Source organism: Xyrauchen texanus, chromosome 39 (assembly GCF_025860055.1).
Source record: "Xyrauchen texanus isolate HMW12.3.18 chromosome 39, RBS_HiC_50CHRs, whole genome shotgun sequence".
Classification (NCBI taxonomy): domain Eukaryota; kingdom Metazoa; phylum Chordata; class Actinopteri; order Cypriniformes; family Catostomidae; genus Xyrauchen; species Xyrauchen texanus.
This window is the reverse complement of record NC_068314.1, coordinates 1,734,029-1,749,300: the sequence shown is the minus strand read 5'-3', so window position 1 is coordinate 1,749,300 and position 15,272 is coordinate 1,734,029. Positions and strand designations below refer to the sequence as shown.

The 15,272-nt window shown below is 40.0% G+C and overlaps 2 protein-coding genes across 2 annotated transcripts in view; one reads left to right on the top strand and one right to left on the bottom strand.

The window, feature by feature from the left end:
* LOC127632523 (striatin-like) overlaps positions 1–6,957 on the top strand; it is a 67,687-nt gene extending 60,730 nt beyond the window's left edge. The window contains exons 16-18 of the mRNA XM_052111144.1: positions 78–179; positions 312–398; positions 3,036–6,957. Coding sequence (XP_051967104.1) covers positions 78–179; positions 312–398; positions 3,036–3,205 — 359 coding nt within the window. The 3' untranslated portion in view covers positions 3,206–6,957. The remainder of the gene's footprint in view (positions 1–77; positions 180–311; positions 399–3,035) is intronic.
* Positions 6,958–7,826: 869 nt separating this feature from the next.
* Positions 7,827–15,272, bottom strand: part of opn6a (opsin 6, group member a) — a 7,448-nt gene continuing 2 nt past the window's right edge. The window contains exons 1-6 of the mRNA XM_052111157.1: positions 15,056–15,272; positions 13,734–13,939; positions 11,128–11,227; positions 10,931–11,035; positions 9,351–9,574; positions 7,827–9,251 (exon numbers count right to left, since the gene is read on the bottom strand). The exon at positions 15,056–15,272 is cut by the window's right edge and continues 2 nt beyond it. Of these exons, the coding sequence (XP_051967117.1) occupies positions 8,739–9,251; positions 9,351–9,574; positions 10,931–11,035; positions 11,128–11,227; positions 13,734–13,939; positions 15,056–15,185 (1,278 nt within the window). The 5' untranslated portion in view covers positions 15,186–15,272 and the 3' untranslated portion in view covers positions 7,827–8,738. The remainder of the gene's footprint in view (positions 9,252–9,350; positions 9,575–10,930; positions 11,036–11,127; positions 11,228–13,733; positions 13,940–15,055) is intronic.

Here is a 15,272-nt window from a genome sequence, read left to right as displayed (position 1 = left end):
CATTACTGTCATATGTGTGCTCCGTACAAACGCCATGCCCTCTGACCTCTGACCTTTGCTGTTGTTTTGGTCCACAGACGTGCCGTGTCAGATCAATAAAGTTCTCAGTCACCCGACACTGCCAATAACCGTAACGGCACAGGAGGACCGCCACATACGATTCTTCGACAATAACACAGGTTATGAGACGGCAAAGGGTCGCATGTAGAAACCTTTAGCTCAGAGTTCACAGCTCTATTTGATACACTTTGGTGCAAGCCTATTAGGATTATTGTTTTATTCATATATGTTTCTTTGACATCTCTTCTTAGGCAAGTTGATACACACTATGGTCGCTCATCTTGACGCTGTGACCAGTCTTGCGGTGGATCCAAACGGACTCTATCTGATGTCTGGTAGTAAGTATTCGAGCACACGCAGTGTTGATCTTCTCAATGAAATTACTGACTAAAGTGTTTGTTGATTAAGGGTTTTTTGATTACGATAACAAAGATGTGACGAAAATGACGCATCATGACGATAATCAAACGTGCAAGTTGTGTGCTAGTTTCTGTAAAACCAAGTCCTAAACTGTCTAAAACAAGGAGTGATCTCTAAAGTGTGAAGAATTCACAACAGGATAAGAAGCTACTGTACTTCAGTATTCTCATTTCATGCCATCAGTCATAAGCGCAGAGTCAATGGGAATGGCCAAGAAGATTTGGTATTTTTGTGCAAGCATGCGCTAAGTCTAGATGCAAGTGGGTTTGGCAAAATCGTGCATGTATCACGCTAATGGGCTTGATCGAGTGCAGCTTAATTCTGAGGTCTTTCTCTGGTTTTTGCAGCGTATGCATCCTATTATACAGTCCATTCCCTCGAGCACCAGCGATATAAACAAAGACTGCACATTCATAAGAAGTTGGTTGTGTAAATGGACTGTGTGCAGTGAATTAGAATTATAAAAAATTCAGTCAGGTCTCCTTAGCAACCAAATTGGCCTGGTTGCTAGGGAGGGTAGAGTCACTTGGGGTAACCTCCTCGTGGTCGCTATAATGTGGTTCTTGCTCTCGGTGGGGCGTGTGGTGAGATGTGTGTGGATACCGTGGAGAATAGCGTGAAGCCTCCTCACGCGCTACGTCTCCACGGTAACATGCTCAACAAGTCGTGATAAGATGCACGGATTGACGGTCTCAGACGCGGAGGCAACTGAGATTCGTTCTCCGCCACCCGGATTGAGGTGAGTCGCTACGCCACCACGAGGAGAGCGCATTGGGATTTGGGTGTTCCTAATTGTGAGGAAAAAAAGGACAAACGCTGCTTTTATTCTCGTGAGGATTTAGATGTACGATCTGTTGAATTAGAGAATGTAAGTATTATTAATAGAGATGTGCCGTTACCATTTTTTTGAGAATGAGTATCGATACTGTCGTTTTGGTATTTGGCAATCACAGATGTGAGATATTGCTTAAGGATAGTGAAATTACTATTGATTTATAATTAATATTATTATTTGTAGTATTGTAGTGAATATTGCATAACTATACAATAGTGAACTATTTCTGTCTTACTATTTCCCCGTAATTAAATTGAGCTTTTATTTTGAAGTATTTCAGTGTTGTTTTGACGGTAGCTTCCCACTCTGGAGAATCTGTGGCTAACTATGTATTTATCTCATTAAATATAAGCTTTTTCTGTTAAATAATCTCATTAGTCCATAACGTGATTTTAATTTGTGCGCTGAATGTTTACGTAATGGCGTATCGGACCTGAGTGTGGTATCGGACCCGATTCCAATATCGGGACATCCCTAATTATTAATCACTTTCATCAATGACACAAGTCATTGCTATTATTAATAGCACACACTTCTACCGGTTGATTTTTGAACAAGTTAATGAATATATTGAAACAAAAAAGTAAACAAAAGTATTTCATATTTCTAAATTCAAATGACACTTCAAACGAAACGAAAATATAATAAATAACGAAGTGGTCAAAAAATCATACCAAATCCAAACTTTTTATCCCCTACAACTTCTTCCATCGGCTCCTTCTGCAGTGACTTAAAGGAAAAATATCAATATAAATTCTATCATAAATACATTTGTAAATATAACGGTGTCAAGCCAATTATCGGCACCAAGAGCAGCAAAAGAAGCTTTGTGACATGTTTTTGGTTAGAGTCCGATCAACAGTGTATGAGGAGTTCGAAAAAGTTAACTTTCAGTCATAATATTTTTTTTTACTAAAAATAGCTTCTTAGAATTTTTCTATTTCCTGACCAGTAGGGGGCAGTGTGCCAAAACGCTGCAGGTAACCCGAGGGCCTAATGGTGATGACACGTACCAAGTTTCGCCCAATCCCTCGAAGCGTTGGGGAGGTACAGCCACAAGTTCAATTTGAGCGTTTTCTGTCAAATTCGTTTTAAGCACCATTTGAAAACGGTATGGTTTATCAAAACTCTGCAGGCCAATTTTCGTGCAGATCAGACAAACGGTCTAGGAGAAGTTTGAAAAAGTAGGTTTTCAAAACATTTAAATATGGCGCACAGGATGTTTGCTCGATCGTGACATAATTGTTCTCTGCATGAACCACAGAATCTATCAAGACCAGTCATGACAGTAGGCAAAAGGAGTCAATAGCTATTAGCATTTTTATGAAATGGCATTATACATTTTTACCACAAGGTGGCATTGTCCCGAAACTTTTGAGTCCCTTCAGAGCATAGCTGCAAAGACACATACTGAGTTTCGTAACGATATGACAAGTCCTTCATAAAATGCAGCATTTGATGACTAAATTCAAAATGGCCGACATAGGAAAATGTGGTATCGTTCGACTCAGTATGTAGCACTTGATCTAAAGAGACAATTGTTTTATTTTGGCAAACGTATTCAAGAGTTATAGGCCAAATAAATCTGTTTTTGCTATCTCCTGACCAGTATGGGGCAGTGTGCCAAAATGCTGCAGGTACAATTCAATCCCACAGATCAACGAGTTGTGAATGTTTCTGTGAGTTTATGGTAAGAAATGTGTTTTTTTTCCTCTCTCAGGTCACGATTGCTCCGTGCGATTGTGGAACATGGAGAGCAAAACGTGCATCCAGGAGTTCACGGCTCACAGGAAGAAGTTCGACGAGTCCATCAATGACGTGGCGTTTCACCCCACCAAGTGCTACATCGGCAGTGCGGGAGCCGACGCCCTCGCCAAAGTTTTCGTATGACCTCAGACCTCTGACCAAAACTGCTTCCGTGGACTCGTAGTGGGGTGTGGCCTGAACATTGAACCCTGAACAGGAAGACGTTGGTCGCTGGTTTGAGGTTCTTAGGACATAAACAATGGCATCTTGATGGTACAGGAAGTAGAATTATCTCATCGAAGCCCTCCTTCCCCCTCATAAACCCCCGATTGTGTCTGACGCCTCATCCGGGCAGGCCTGGGTACATGCGGGCGAGAAAACTGATGCCCCACCAGAGGGGTATTTCTGCCCCATTGAGGACAGCCAAGGGGGTTTGAACGGATGTTTCTGCCCCTTCTTGGGGTGATAAAGGGGGTCGTTTGGGTTCCTCTATCGAACTCTGCCAAACATGGGCCACTCCTTTTGGCCTCACCGGAAGTCGGGTGCTTTCCAGTCCTCATTGAGTTGTTGTTTGATTTTACTCCTGACGTGTGAGTGTGTATTTGAGGTGCGGTCACTCCGTGATTCTTGCCTCTCCGATTTTCTGTCTTAAGTTTTCTCGTTTTAAACGATGATGTGCCTTTTGCTTCAAACAGTCTTGCGAACAGCTTCAACGCTTTATTCAAAGAGGGAACTATAACTTCGAGTATCTTTGATGTTTTAAACTTACCAAATGCATCAAATTATTGTGAATTTTTCCGACAAATGTGTTTCGGATCCTTTAGAGATTTTAACATGGAATGTGAACATTCAGATTGTCATACGGGGTTCATTTGATGTGACTTTGGACTTCAGTGTCCTGTGTTTTAATGTTGGGCTGTTCATTGGGGTCAGGTGTCTCAAATACACTGGAAAACTAAACATTATCTTAATCAGTATTTGTCTTGTTTTTTACAGTAAAATATCTAAACACTCTTAAAACTCAATTCTGTTCGATATAAAGGTGTTGTTTTACATGTAACTTTTTGTGAAAAACGGGACACAAATGCTTTTTCTCTGGCAAACGTTCTTCAGAATTAACCAGATTCAATTTGTACAAACTATAAGATGCAAATGATTGAACATCGCGGTCACTGAAATGCTTAATTTCAAATAAAAATGCATTTTTAGTTCACGTGTTTGCACACTCCTGGATATTTAAATTAATGGTGAATCTCTTAAACATGTCCAGGTCATATTTCACCCCAAAATGTCAAATTAAAGGTAGTACAGCAGATACTGCCATGATGGATAAATACTGAAGACTCATTAAATATATAAATATATAAAGCGCAGTACAGTTCTTATAATTTGGGTGTCAAATGTGATTGTCATGAAGATAATGTCACAATGCAACAAACTTTGAAGGTACAAAAATAGACTTGATTTCCTTTAATATCATTTATTTGTAAAATTGCATAAGTTTTATTTTGATTTGATTTGACCTGTTTTTTAACGGGGTTCATGAGATTCAACCAACTAACACCCCAAAACCATTAAACGCCACGAGGCCCGTTTCAGATTAGTGATATTAGGCTTGTGTTTGGGTGTGTTGAGATTTAATCCACTCTTTTATCCAAAATAATCGTGCGTTTACACGGTCATCACGCCTCACCGGTGAAACCATCTCCGTTGTGTAACGCCACATTTATCCCAATAAAACCTTTAATCGTAGAGTTAGTCTTACAGAAGAGAAGTCTTAACCTAAATGTGTTTTGATTGAAGACGAGATGTACTTGACGTACAAGGATTCAAATTCAGTTTTTGTCTGATATTTAACGAAATCTGTGGTAATGTTTATTTATTTTTGTATTTGCCTGTTAAGCCAAACGGATGACTAGAATTCGGTTACACCTTAGGAAAGGATGACCGGCACGTTCGGGTACATTATTTGGTCTGATGTTCGGGACAGATATGAAAACACAAAGATGTGACATTAATAATCAAACGCTTCCGCTCATTTATTAACGCTAACATCATTATTTGCTCATGCATCCAGATCTGACATGCTCTACCTTCGTAGGTGGTGGTTTAATTTAAATATATATTTTATATGTAATTGTTGGAACAGTCTTTTTTATTGTATGATTGGTGACCGAGGTTGCAAATATATCATAACCCAAGTTTCATGCAGGTCGAGGTTTTTATGTTAAATTCTTCTTTTTATTTGAATTTGTGATACTTCAACTATCTAGTGGTGCGAGTCAGGTGTGCGTGTTTTTAACTGCTAGACTAGAGATGTTCTGCCCTTATCGGGAATGGTTTTGCCTTTAGCTGATGACATGAGCACTACAAAACAACTGTTTGTGCGATTCCTTCAGGTCTGTAAATCTCGGCGGATGGTAATTGCGGAAGTTTGCTACTTTACCGAATGTTGTTAAAGGAATAGTTCAACTAAAAATGAATCATGTCACATTGTTCCGAACCTGTAAGGTGAACATCTTTTTGGCTGAACTGTGCCTTTAAATTTGAGGCAAGTTTGATTTTAAACTCCGTTCGGGACATTAATAGGGCAACATGATCACTCGTGAAGTCGGCAGGATGTTTCCGATAGTTTCAGTACCCTAGGATCGGCAATGCCGACGCACGGACATGCAGCAATCTTCTCAGACAATGCTGCGTGAGTGCTTTCAGTGCGTTTACCCTTCCACCTGGTGCGATTGGCAGCGTGTTGCATCAGATGCGTGCAAGATTAGGGGCAAAGCCAGAGATAGGAACCATGTTTGAGTAATCAATGACGAGCATGATTCGGAGGTTTCACTTTTCCCTCTATCATTAATGTTTGACTCCACTAATGGTTAAGGTAAGGTTTGGGTTGAGGGATAGAATCTATGTGCTTTAAACTTCATTGGATAACGTCCTGTAAAGCTTCACTACTAGCTTTTGGCGACCTCTCCTGGACATAAATGGAGCTCACACGAGCCCATATGGCCTACAACACTTACTGCTTTGGCCACCGGGGACAGTGTTTTGGCATTTCGGTCAACGTATACCGATTTTGAGGAGAGAAAAGTCGGTCTACTCTTTCCGATTTCACTGTGAGATCAGGCTGAATAGGGGACCGTGTGTGTGGGCGCGTATCTGTGTTTTCGTACTGGCTAAATATATTTTCTGATTTCATTCATTTTGGTGCATATTCATTTTAGATATATAAAATAATCTCAATATGTATAGTTTTAAAGTATTGCTCAATCTATTTATGAACAGATTACAGTGTATATTAACCTGTGAAGATTAACCAATATTTGTGGTAGTTGTGCGGGAGTGTTGTTAGCGCCACCTGCTGGTCAGAGATGGGAACTGTATAACTGATGCGGCTACTGAAGTGCTGTTGAACACTGCACTATTAATATGATTGACATATAGAGATTTGATCCTTTGGTTACTGATAGATCAACGCGCTTCAATAAACCCACAAACATCGGATATAGATGACTCTTAAACGTCTGTTTTGTCACTTGTTGGAAAAATGTCAACATTGGTCTGCTGTCAAAGTGGGAAAACTACTGCTCATACGGGAATGCCATTCGTGGATCTCGACCTAGACGCATCTTGCATGCGGTCACTCTAAATGTGATTGGACCGGTTGGATTATGATGTCATAATGGGAATTGTGCGATCTGGATACAGTCCAGAATCTGTACAGAACTGTCGCTGAACTTATAACCTTGTGATTGTAAAGAGCGTTTGGAAAGACTGTGTTAATAAAATGCTATACTCCTCTTGTACATATTTTATCATTGATATTACAGTTTATTCTTTATTTCTTGTTGTATTCATTTTTTCCTCAGATGGACAATTATCAATATAATACAATAAATAAAAGAATATGATGTGTTTGGTCTTCGTCATTTTAGCTGGGGTTTCCATAACCAAAACATAACCCAAAATGAATGTTATTGAACCACGAAAATGTCACCGATGCTGTTCATTCTGTTTTGTGGAATAATGTAGTTGGTCGGTGCAACCACTAGAGGCCGCCACAGGACACACAGTCAGTGCAGTAACTGTGCACAGCAGTCACTGATGCTTTCATAGTCCTACTGAACCATACTTCACATATTCACCGATCAGCCACAACATTAAAACCCCTGACAGGTCAAGTGAATCACATTATCTCGTTACAGTGGCAGTTGTCAAGGGGTGGGACATATTAGGCAGCAAGTGAACAAACAGTTCTTGAGTTTGATGAGTTGGAAGCAGGAAAAATGGGCAAGCATAAGGAGCTGAGTGACTTTGACAAGGGCCAAATTGTGACAACTGGGTCAGATCATCTCCAAAACGACAGGTCTTGTGGGGTGTTCCCAGTATGCAGTGGTTACTACCTACCAAAATGTGTGAGAGTGTTTGTGTGTGTGTGTGTGTCTGTGTGTTTCTCCACATCAAATAATTAAATCAATGAGTCACAGCGATTGAAAGGTCATCATTCTGAAATTAGATGTCATTTAAAAGTAGCGACTGTGTTAAAAGCATCCTGTTGTTGACGGCAAAAATACAAAACCTTCATACATAATATATAAACTTGCCATGAAATGGCAATTACTCTTAAATACCTCATTACAATATGAATCCCCCCTGTTTTACTGAACCTATTTCTCCATGCTGATTTTGATTTGTGTTGTCCTCTGTCTGCTAAAAGGCACGTATGTGATGTCAGTGACTGAAACCGGGAGACTTGTTATGTGTTAGCTTGACTGGATTTTCTTTTATTTACTTGAAATATTCCGGGTTCAATTCATGTTCAGCTCAATCGACAGGATGTGGCATAAATCTGATCACCACAAAAATGAATTTCGTCTTGTCAAAAAAAAAGCACAAATGTGTGTTCCAGTGAGACCCTTCCAATGGAAGTCAATGGGGTTTAATCTGTAACATTAAAATACTGTTTCAAAAGTATCGACACATAAACAATATGTGTGTTAACATGATTTTACTGTCATTAAATCACTTACTGACCACATCTGTGTGAAGATAGAGACAATTATACAACTTTATTACCATGATGATGATGAACGCTGTAAACTTTACAGCTGAAATAATACACGAGTTTAACAGAAGAATTAATGGAAGTGCTTTTATACAATTATAATCTTCACATTTCTGTCTTTAAACCTCCAAAAATTGCCCCATTGACTTCCATTGTAAGAGTGTCACTGGAACACACATTTGTGCTTTTATTAAAGGAGGAACCAGCCAACATTAATTTGTGGACGTCGACTGAGATTAACTCGTGTTGAACCCGGAATATTCCTTTAATTATATGCAAACACAAAAACATGCTGCCTTTTAATAATACGCAACAGCTCGTTTGATTTTCTGCAAGTTGTCAGACATTTTCAGGACTGCTGGGAAAAATTAATGAATAATTGAATAATTTCTGTGTTACTAGAAAAATAAATCAACAGCATATAAGCATATACTACGTACATATATTAATATTGATGTACACTGTTTGGATAGAAAACACAATAGTTCACATTTATCGCCATAATTTACAAAAATAGCTTTTTAAGCTGCTAATCATTGCGTGACATTTTGCAAAGTAAACTTAAATACAAAAACCAAACAAGAATAAATAACATTGTATATCGCTCGTAATCTACAGTCTGATGCACTCGGACTCGGGTGTTTCCGATGGCTCGGGTACATCGATGAAAAACACCTGTTTTTTGGCAGGGGGCGGAGTTTCATGATGACTGCCCACCCCTGAATCCGGGCTAGGGGCGGGGTTTGGTGGCTCCTGTCCCGGCTTGTACTTTTTCTCGTACTTTTGTAACTGGGGCTCGTGGTTTTCCTCGCCGTCTGCTCTGAGGCGTTGCCGTGGGGCGCCGGGTGACGCTGCGTCTGCCTTCCCCTTGATCTTTTTGAAGCGTTTCAGTTTGACAGTGTCTTTGCCGTCACCGCCGCAGGGCAACAGCACGCTCACGTCTTTGCGGAACTTTGAGCTGAGGCCAAAATAAATGAGGGGGTTGTAGAAGCTCGCAGATTTGGCGAAGAGTCGCGTGAAGATGCTGGTGAGATTCGGCACGTGGAAACCCCACGCGGACCACATGGACACCACCGCGTACGGAGACCAGGCGAGAATGAAAGCCGTGCAGATCACAACAGACACCTGAGACATAAATAGCAAAGCATAAGTCATTTTTAAACACCGGAGCATCGTCATTAAATCAAGAAACAGAACTGTTGAACGTAAAAACATCAAACTCACAATTGTGACGTCCCTCTCGATTTTCCTCTGTCTGTCCGTCAGGTCGCCCTCTGCAGACATGGCATTGCCCCGTTTCACCGTGTTTATAATCGATATATATGAGAACAACATGATCATCACTGGGATGAAGAAGCAGAAGATCAGGATGGAGATGATGTAGGACTTGTGGATGGTGGAATAATTGGCTTTCACCCAGTCGATCTCACAGGTGCCGTATCCCCGATCTGTCGAACAGAGAAAACTGAATTATCTTTATGAATATCTTCAGATTTGATGGATTTGATGTGTTTATGATGGAAGGACTCTGTCAAGAACATGTCCAGGTCAAATTTCACTCCAAAATTAAAATAATTAAATACAAAATGATAGTTTGCCATTATAATAAAGCAGGACAGGAAGCTTTAAATAAAATTAAGATTTTTCTTTTGCTTTGTGACTATTTTAAAGGCAGTTCAACACATTTCCCTCTTAAAAGAAAGTTAATCTCATCGACAGTATTTGTGTCATAATGTTGATTAACACACACATTAATGTTGACTGGTTCCTCCTTTAATAAAAGCACAAATGTGTGTTCCAGTGACACTCTTACAATGGAAGTCAATGGGGCAATTTTTGGAGGTTTAAAGACAGAAATGTGAAGATTATAATTGTATAAAAGCACTTCCATTAATTCTTCTGTTAAACTCGTGTATTATTTCAGCTGTAAAGTTTACAGCGTTCATCATCATCATGGTAATAAAGTTGTATAATTGTCTGTATCTTCACACAGATGTGGTCAGTAAGTGATTTAATGACAGTAAAATCATGTTAACACACATTTTGTTTATGTGTCGATACTTTTGAAACAGTGAGTATTAATGTTAAATAAATGTAATGTTTACTGATTAAACCCTATTGATTTCCATTGAGGCGTTTGAAAGAATGCAATGGTTGCAGAAATATGGTAGAAGAATCGTAACCATAGAAGGGTATGATGGGGCGAAAGGCACAGCATAAGGAAAATTTGCTTTTTGGTGGTAACAGAAGTTTGTGTTGATTAAAAAGGGGCATTTGTAGGGGGCATGGGTATCTCAGTGAGTGTTGATGCTGACTATCACCCCTGGAGTCGCTAGTCAGGTCTCCTTAGCAACCAAATTGGCCGGTTGCTAGGGAGGGTAGAGTCACATGGGGTAACCTCCTCGTGGTGGTGATTAGTGGTTCTCTCAATGGGGCGTGTGGTGAGTTGTGTGTGGATCGTGGAGAATAGCATGAGTCTCCACATGCTGGGAGTCTCTGCGGTGTCATGCACAACGAGTCACGTGATCAGATACGCGGATTGACGGTCTCAGAAGCGGAGGTGACTGACACTTTTCCTCCGCCACCCGGATTGAGGCGAGTAACCGCGCCACCGCGAGGAACTACTAAGTAGTGGGAATTGGGCATTCCATATTGGGAGAAAAAAGGATAAACATTTAGAAAAATAAATAAATAATCCTTTAATTTCTTATTTGATTTCTTTTTAATCTGGGGTGAAATGTGACATGAACATGTTTTTGTGACATTCTCCCAACTACACATGACTCAGATGATGTCATAATGACCTGTGTAACTGCCCCAGCCGAGGATGGGTGCGCCGGACCAGAACAACGCTCCGATCCAAATGAAAATAATGCTGATCAACACCGTGGCGTTGGTGATACAGTGTGCTGTGGACATACACAACAGAGCCTCACATCAGTACACAGATTCACTGCAGATACTGAGGTCATTTCCTGTGAGATGACTGAAATGTCTTTGCCTTTATTCGGGTGACATCCTCTGATGTATCTGATGACACTGATGATGGTCAGTGTGTTGATGCTGCCGAGACCAAAAACCAACGTAAAGAAACCATCAATCTGACAAAGAAAAACACAAAGGCATTTAAATTCAGCAGCTTCTAAAATTAATTCATTTGCAAGAAATGAAAAAAAAACAATATCTTAACAAAAATTAGTGTTGTGGAACAAGTACTATTGCTGTTGGTTTATTCCTAAGATTAGAATATGGTGGTGATTCATTCAATGAATTTTAATGAGACAAATTGTAGGTTTGTAAATCGTTTGTGGTGCACTCGCTTTAGATCTTGTTTTTGGCGCCCCTCTGTGGACATTTCACTTGGAAACTGGAGCTCACACGTGCCCATGTGTACATATTACGACTTCCGATTTAACCAGTTAATTCAGTGCAATTAAGTTTATAAAAAACAATGTGTAAAAAACATTATGCAAGTAATCATGTCCTCGAACCGTAACATGGAATATTTCTACCATTGGAGCAAATCAAGCTTGAAGTAGCAGCTGTTTTCAGCGGGGGGCAGTAAGCGACGCTTTCTTGCGCTCAAACACAGCTGGATGGAGCACAAGTCAGAATGCAGGAAACTCCAGAAGTTTCAAATGAAGTTTCCCTTGACACTGCGAACTAAAAATGCTGAGTAGAGACGCAACGCTCCAAAAGCGTCCGCCTGACGCAGGTGTACATTGATGCATCCTTAAAACATATAATAAATGTATATCAGACTGACTGACACATTCAATTGCAAAATAGATTTCTGTACACTGTAGGCCAATGATAGACTTATGTTCAACAACATGGAAACGAACAATATATTGCATTATAAAGCCACTTTTTGTATTTTCTTATGAGTGCTTTTTACATCATCTGTGTCGGCATGTTTATGGCGGGCAAACTGGAGAAATTTCATGAAGCTTTGGGCACGTGCACACTATGTAAGCGCTTTCCAAATTTTCCGATTGTATTGTTATTTTGTATTACAGCCGCACATAACTGGCAAAGTAGAAATCTGTAAGTGCAGTGTTTGCTTAAAAAATGGTGCTTCACTGCTGTCCAGGAAGTATACACTTCAAATGTGATGCGTTCACATGCATGTGTGACTACCCCTGAATGTGGCTTACACCTGTATTTATTACAGCTGACCACATGTGATCGGAAGCCTCAAGTATGAATAATGCCACAGATACAAAACATGCTTACTTTCAGTGCACAGACACTATTTGAGGAAGTATAGGACTGAACTATGGATGACCGCAGTCTACGATAGTCTATACTTACCCAACACCCTCACATGCATCACTACACTGTTTTTTCATTTGAACAGACACTTGCAATTATGAGATGAGTTAATGGCTTTTTAATAGCCTCTCCTTTAAATCAGAGATGTAATGAATGAATAGTTCTCTCGATGTTACTTAGTTTGAATTGTTCAGAGGCGCAGCATTCTGTGTTATAGATGGGAACATCATTAATCTCCACACCTTCAGTCCTCATGTGAGAACCTCTAATGGCTTTAAACTCACACTTAGCACGGCTGCTAACGAGCGTGTTTTCAATGGATGGACTCGGAAGCAGCGTTGGGAAAATGGCACAAGCGGTCTCAGGGTCACTGTTCTGCACATCCATTGAACACTTCTTTCGTTTTATGGCTGTGTTTCTATACAGACTGAAAGAGGGATGATTTATATCTCAGGGCTACTTGTAATGAGAGCTGTCTCACTGAACGAGGGTTTGCATCATATAACTGGATTCTGCAGCAGTGCTTCTGTATGTTGGATGAATTTTATCTACAAGTTCCAGATCATGTTTTTGTTGAACAAGTGCACATAATAAACCAACATCAGCATACATTAAGCCAAGTCAACTATATAATGAAGGCAGATTGTGTGTTTTCAGGCGAGAGTATTTTCATTAATGTCAGGTTGGGGCAAGTTGTCACATGTGATTTATATGTTGTCATTTTACACAACATAATAATTACTGTTGACCAAAACAACGGTTTGAGTTTAGTGATGTAATTCAATGTATGTTTCAATGAAGCAATTTTCCACCATGGGCCGAACGGTTCTGATGACGGTTAGTAACGGTTCCAGTGTAATTTCCGGTTCAGTACAGCACGATTTCAAACCGTTCATGGCCTGGATTTCTCAGCCAGGTTAGCCCATTGTATTTTAACGAAGCAGCTTTAGTGACGTGCCATCTCAGGATTGGTCACTTGCCCCGTCAGTCCAGTGGAAAACGAACCTTGCCAACAAGCCCGTGTTGGTATAACATGGTCTGCAATGAAAAGCGTTCAGCCAGATGGTAGAAAAGTGCTTCTGTGTTCTTGGTCATTAGAACAACAGACATTGTGACAACTTACCCCATACAGAATGCTATATGGTGAAATGTGTAAATATACATCCTTTTTCCCTGGTCAGTAACAGTGGAAATGTGCAATCGCTTTTTTGTAGTGAAGACTTTCATTTTCTGTGTCTACGCAGAAATGTAGTTTAAAAGAGAACGTATCTGCAAACATTCACTAGAGTAAACCAGCGGTCTGTCTGAAGACCAATGCAGCACATACAGTACCTGGCACGTCCACACCGATGTGATGAGGTATCCGTTATCCTTGAACACATTGAAGATCTCGAGGATTCCTCGGGAATATCCGAAGACGGAGATGCTGGCGTCCGATACGGCGAGGTTCAGCGTCAGATAATCAGTGGGCTGGAGAGAACATCTCTGTTTGAACAGGACGAAGAGCACGATACTGTTGCCAAACCACGACAGCCAACCTGTGAAATCACACATCAGTCTCCATGAGACGCGGGTTACTTCATCTGCCGTCGTCCACAAAATGCTACAGAATGATCCACTTTTATAAGTTCATATGTCTATTTATTCTTTAGCCAATTAGTTTATGATCTAAGCAAGACACACTAAACTTGATTCAATCATGGCCAGTGTTTGAAATGAGTTTCCCAACTTAAATGACGAAGTAATCTCAACACAAACACTTAGAGAGCATCAATCAATGCTACATTAACACCACAAAAAGTATTCATGTTGTCCCAAATAAACTGTAATTTGACCATTTTTAAATGGACAGAACGCAGTGAACGCAAGTTTGATTTTTGAGTGTACACGCACGGGTTGGCAAACAAGTTAAATAACTAATACAATAGTTCCCTGTTGTTTTTGGACATGGTAATGTTTGGAGTTGTAAATGAGGTCCCGTACTAGATGAATACGGGAATCATTTAGTAATAAGATGTACATCAAAAATCCATGATATCACCAAAGTACTTTACAGTAGCAGGTCAAATCCTTCTCTAATGACCTCTGACCGACAGACGGGATTTCCTCCCCCATCAGGACACAGAAGATCTCCAGTAATCCGTGTGTTCATTACTGCTTTCATAAATGTTCTCTTTAGAAAACAACTAATAAATTCCAGGATTTAAAACTCAATATCCCCCAGCATGTTTGCTTTTAACGGTCCAGAACATCATTTCAATTCTGATTTATTCTACAGGTTTAATTCATAAACAGTATTAAATGCATTATCATCATAAACTAATCAAGAAAAATACATTTATTCATATTTTTTAATATTAGTTAGTAAAAATACAGCTCATTGTTGGTTCTTAGTGAATTAACTCATGTTCACATACACAACTTTTGAATTAATAAATATACCAGTAAATGCTGAAATTAAACTAGATTAATAAATACTGTAAAAGTATTGTTCATTGTTTCATGTTCACTAATGTACTTACTGTTAACAAACGCAAAGGAAAAAAGACAAACGAAAGCGAAATAGACAAAATACAGAAAGAAACTCTGATGTGAAGCTGTTGGAGGAGATTCGTTACTGTTCGTTCATGCTGACGGAAGTTACCGACTCTTACCGAGCAGCAGCAGGTAAATCCCGATGATCGTCTCTCCCTGATCGGACAGCGGCGGGTCGCTGCTCATCACACTGAAGTTATTGTTCCTCCAGGGGATGTTCACTACCTGAAACGGGTTCTTCTGAGACATACTGGGATTCAACGATCAGTTAATGACACATGAAGGAAACAATCTTCTCCTGCAGCCCCGTTAAAGCCCGTTCTGCTCGGGTCTCCC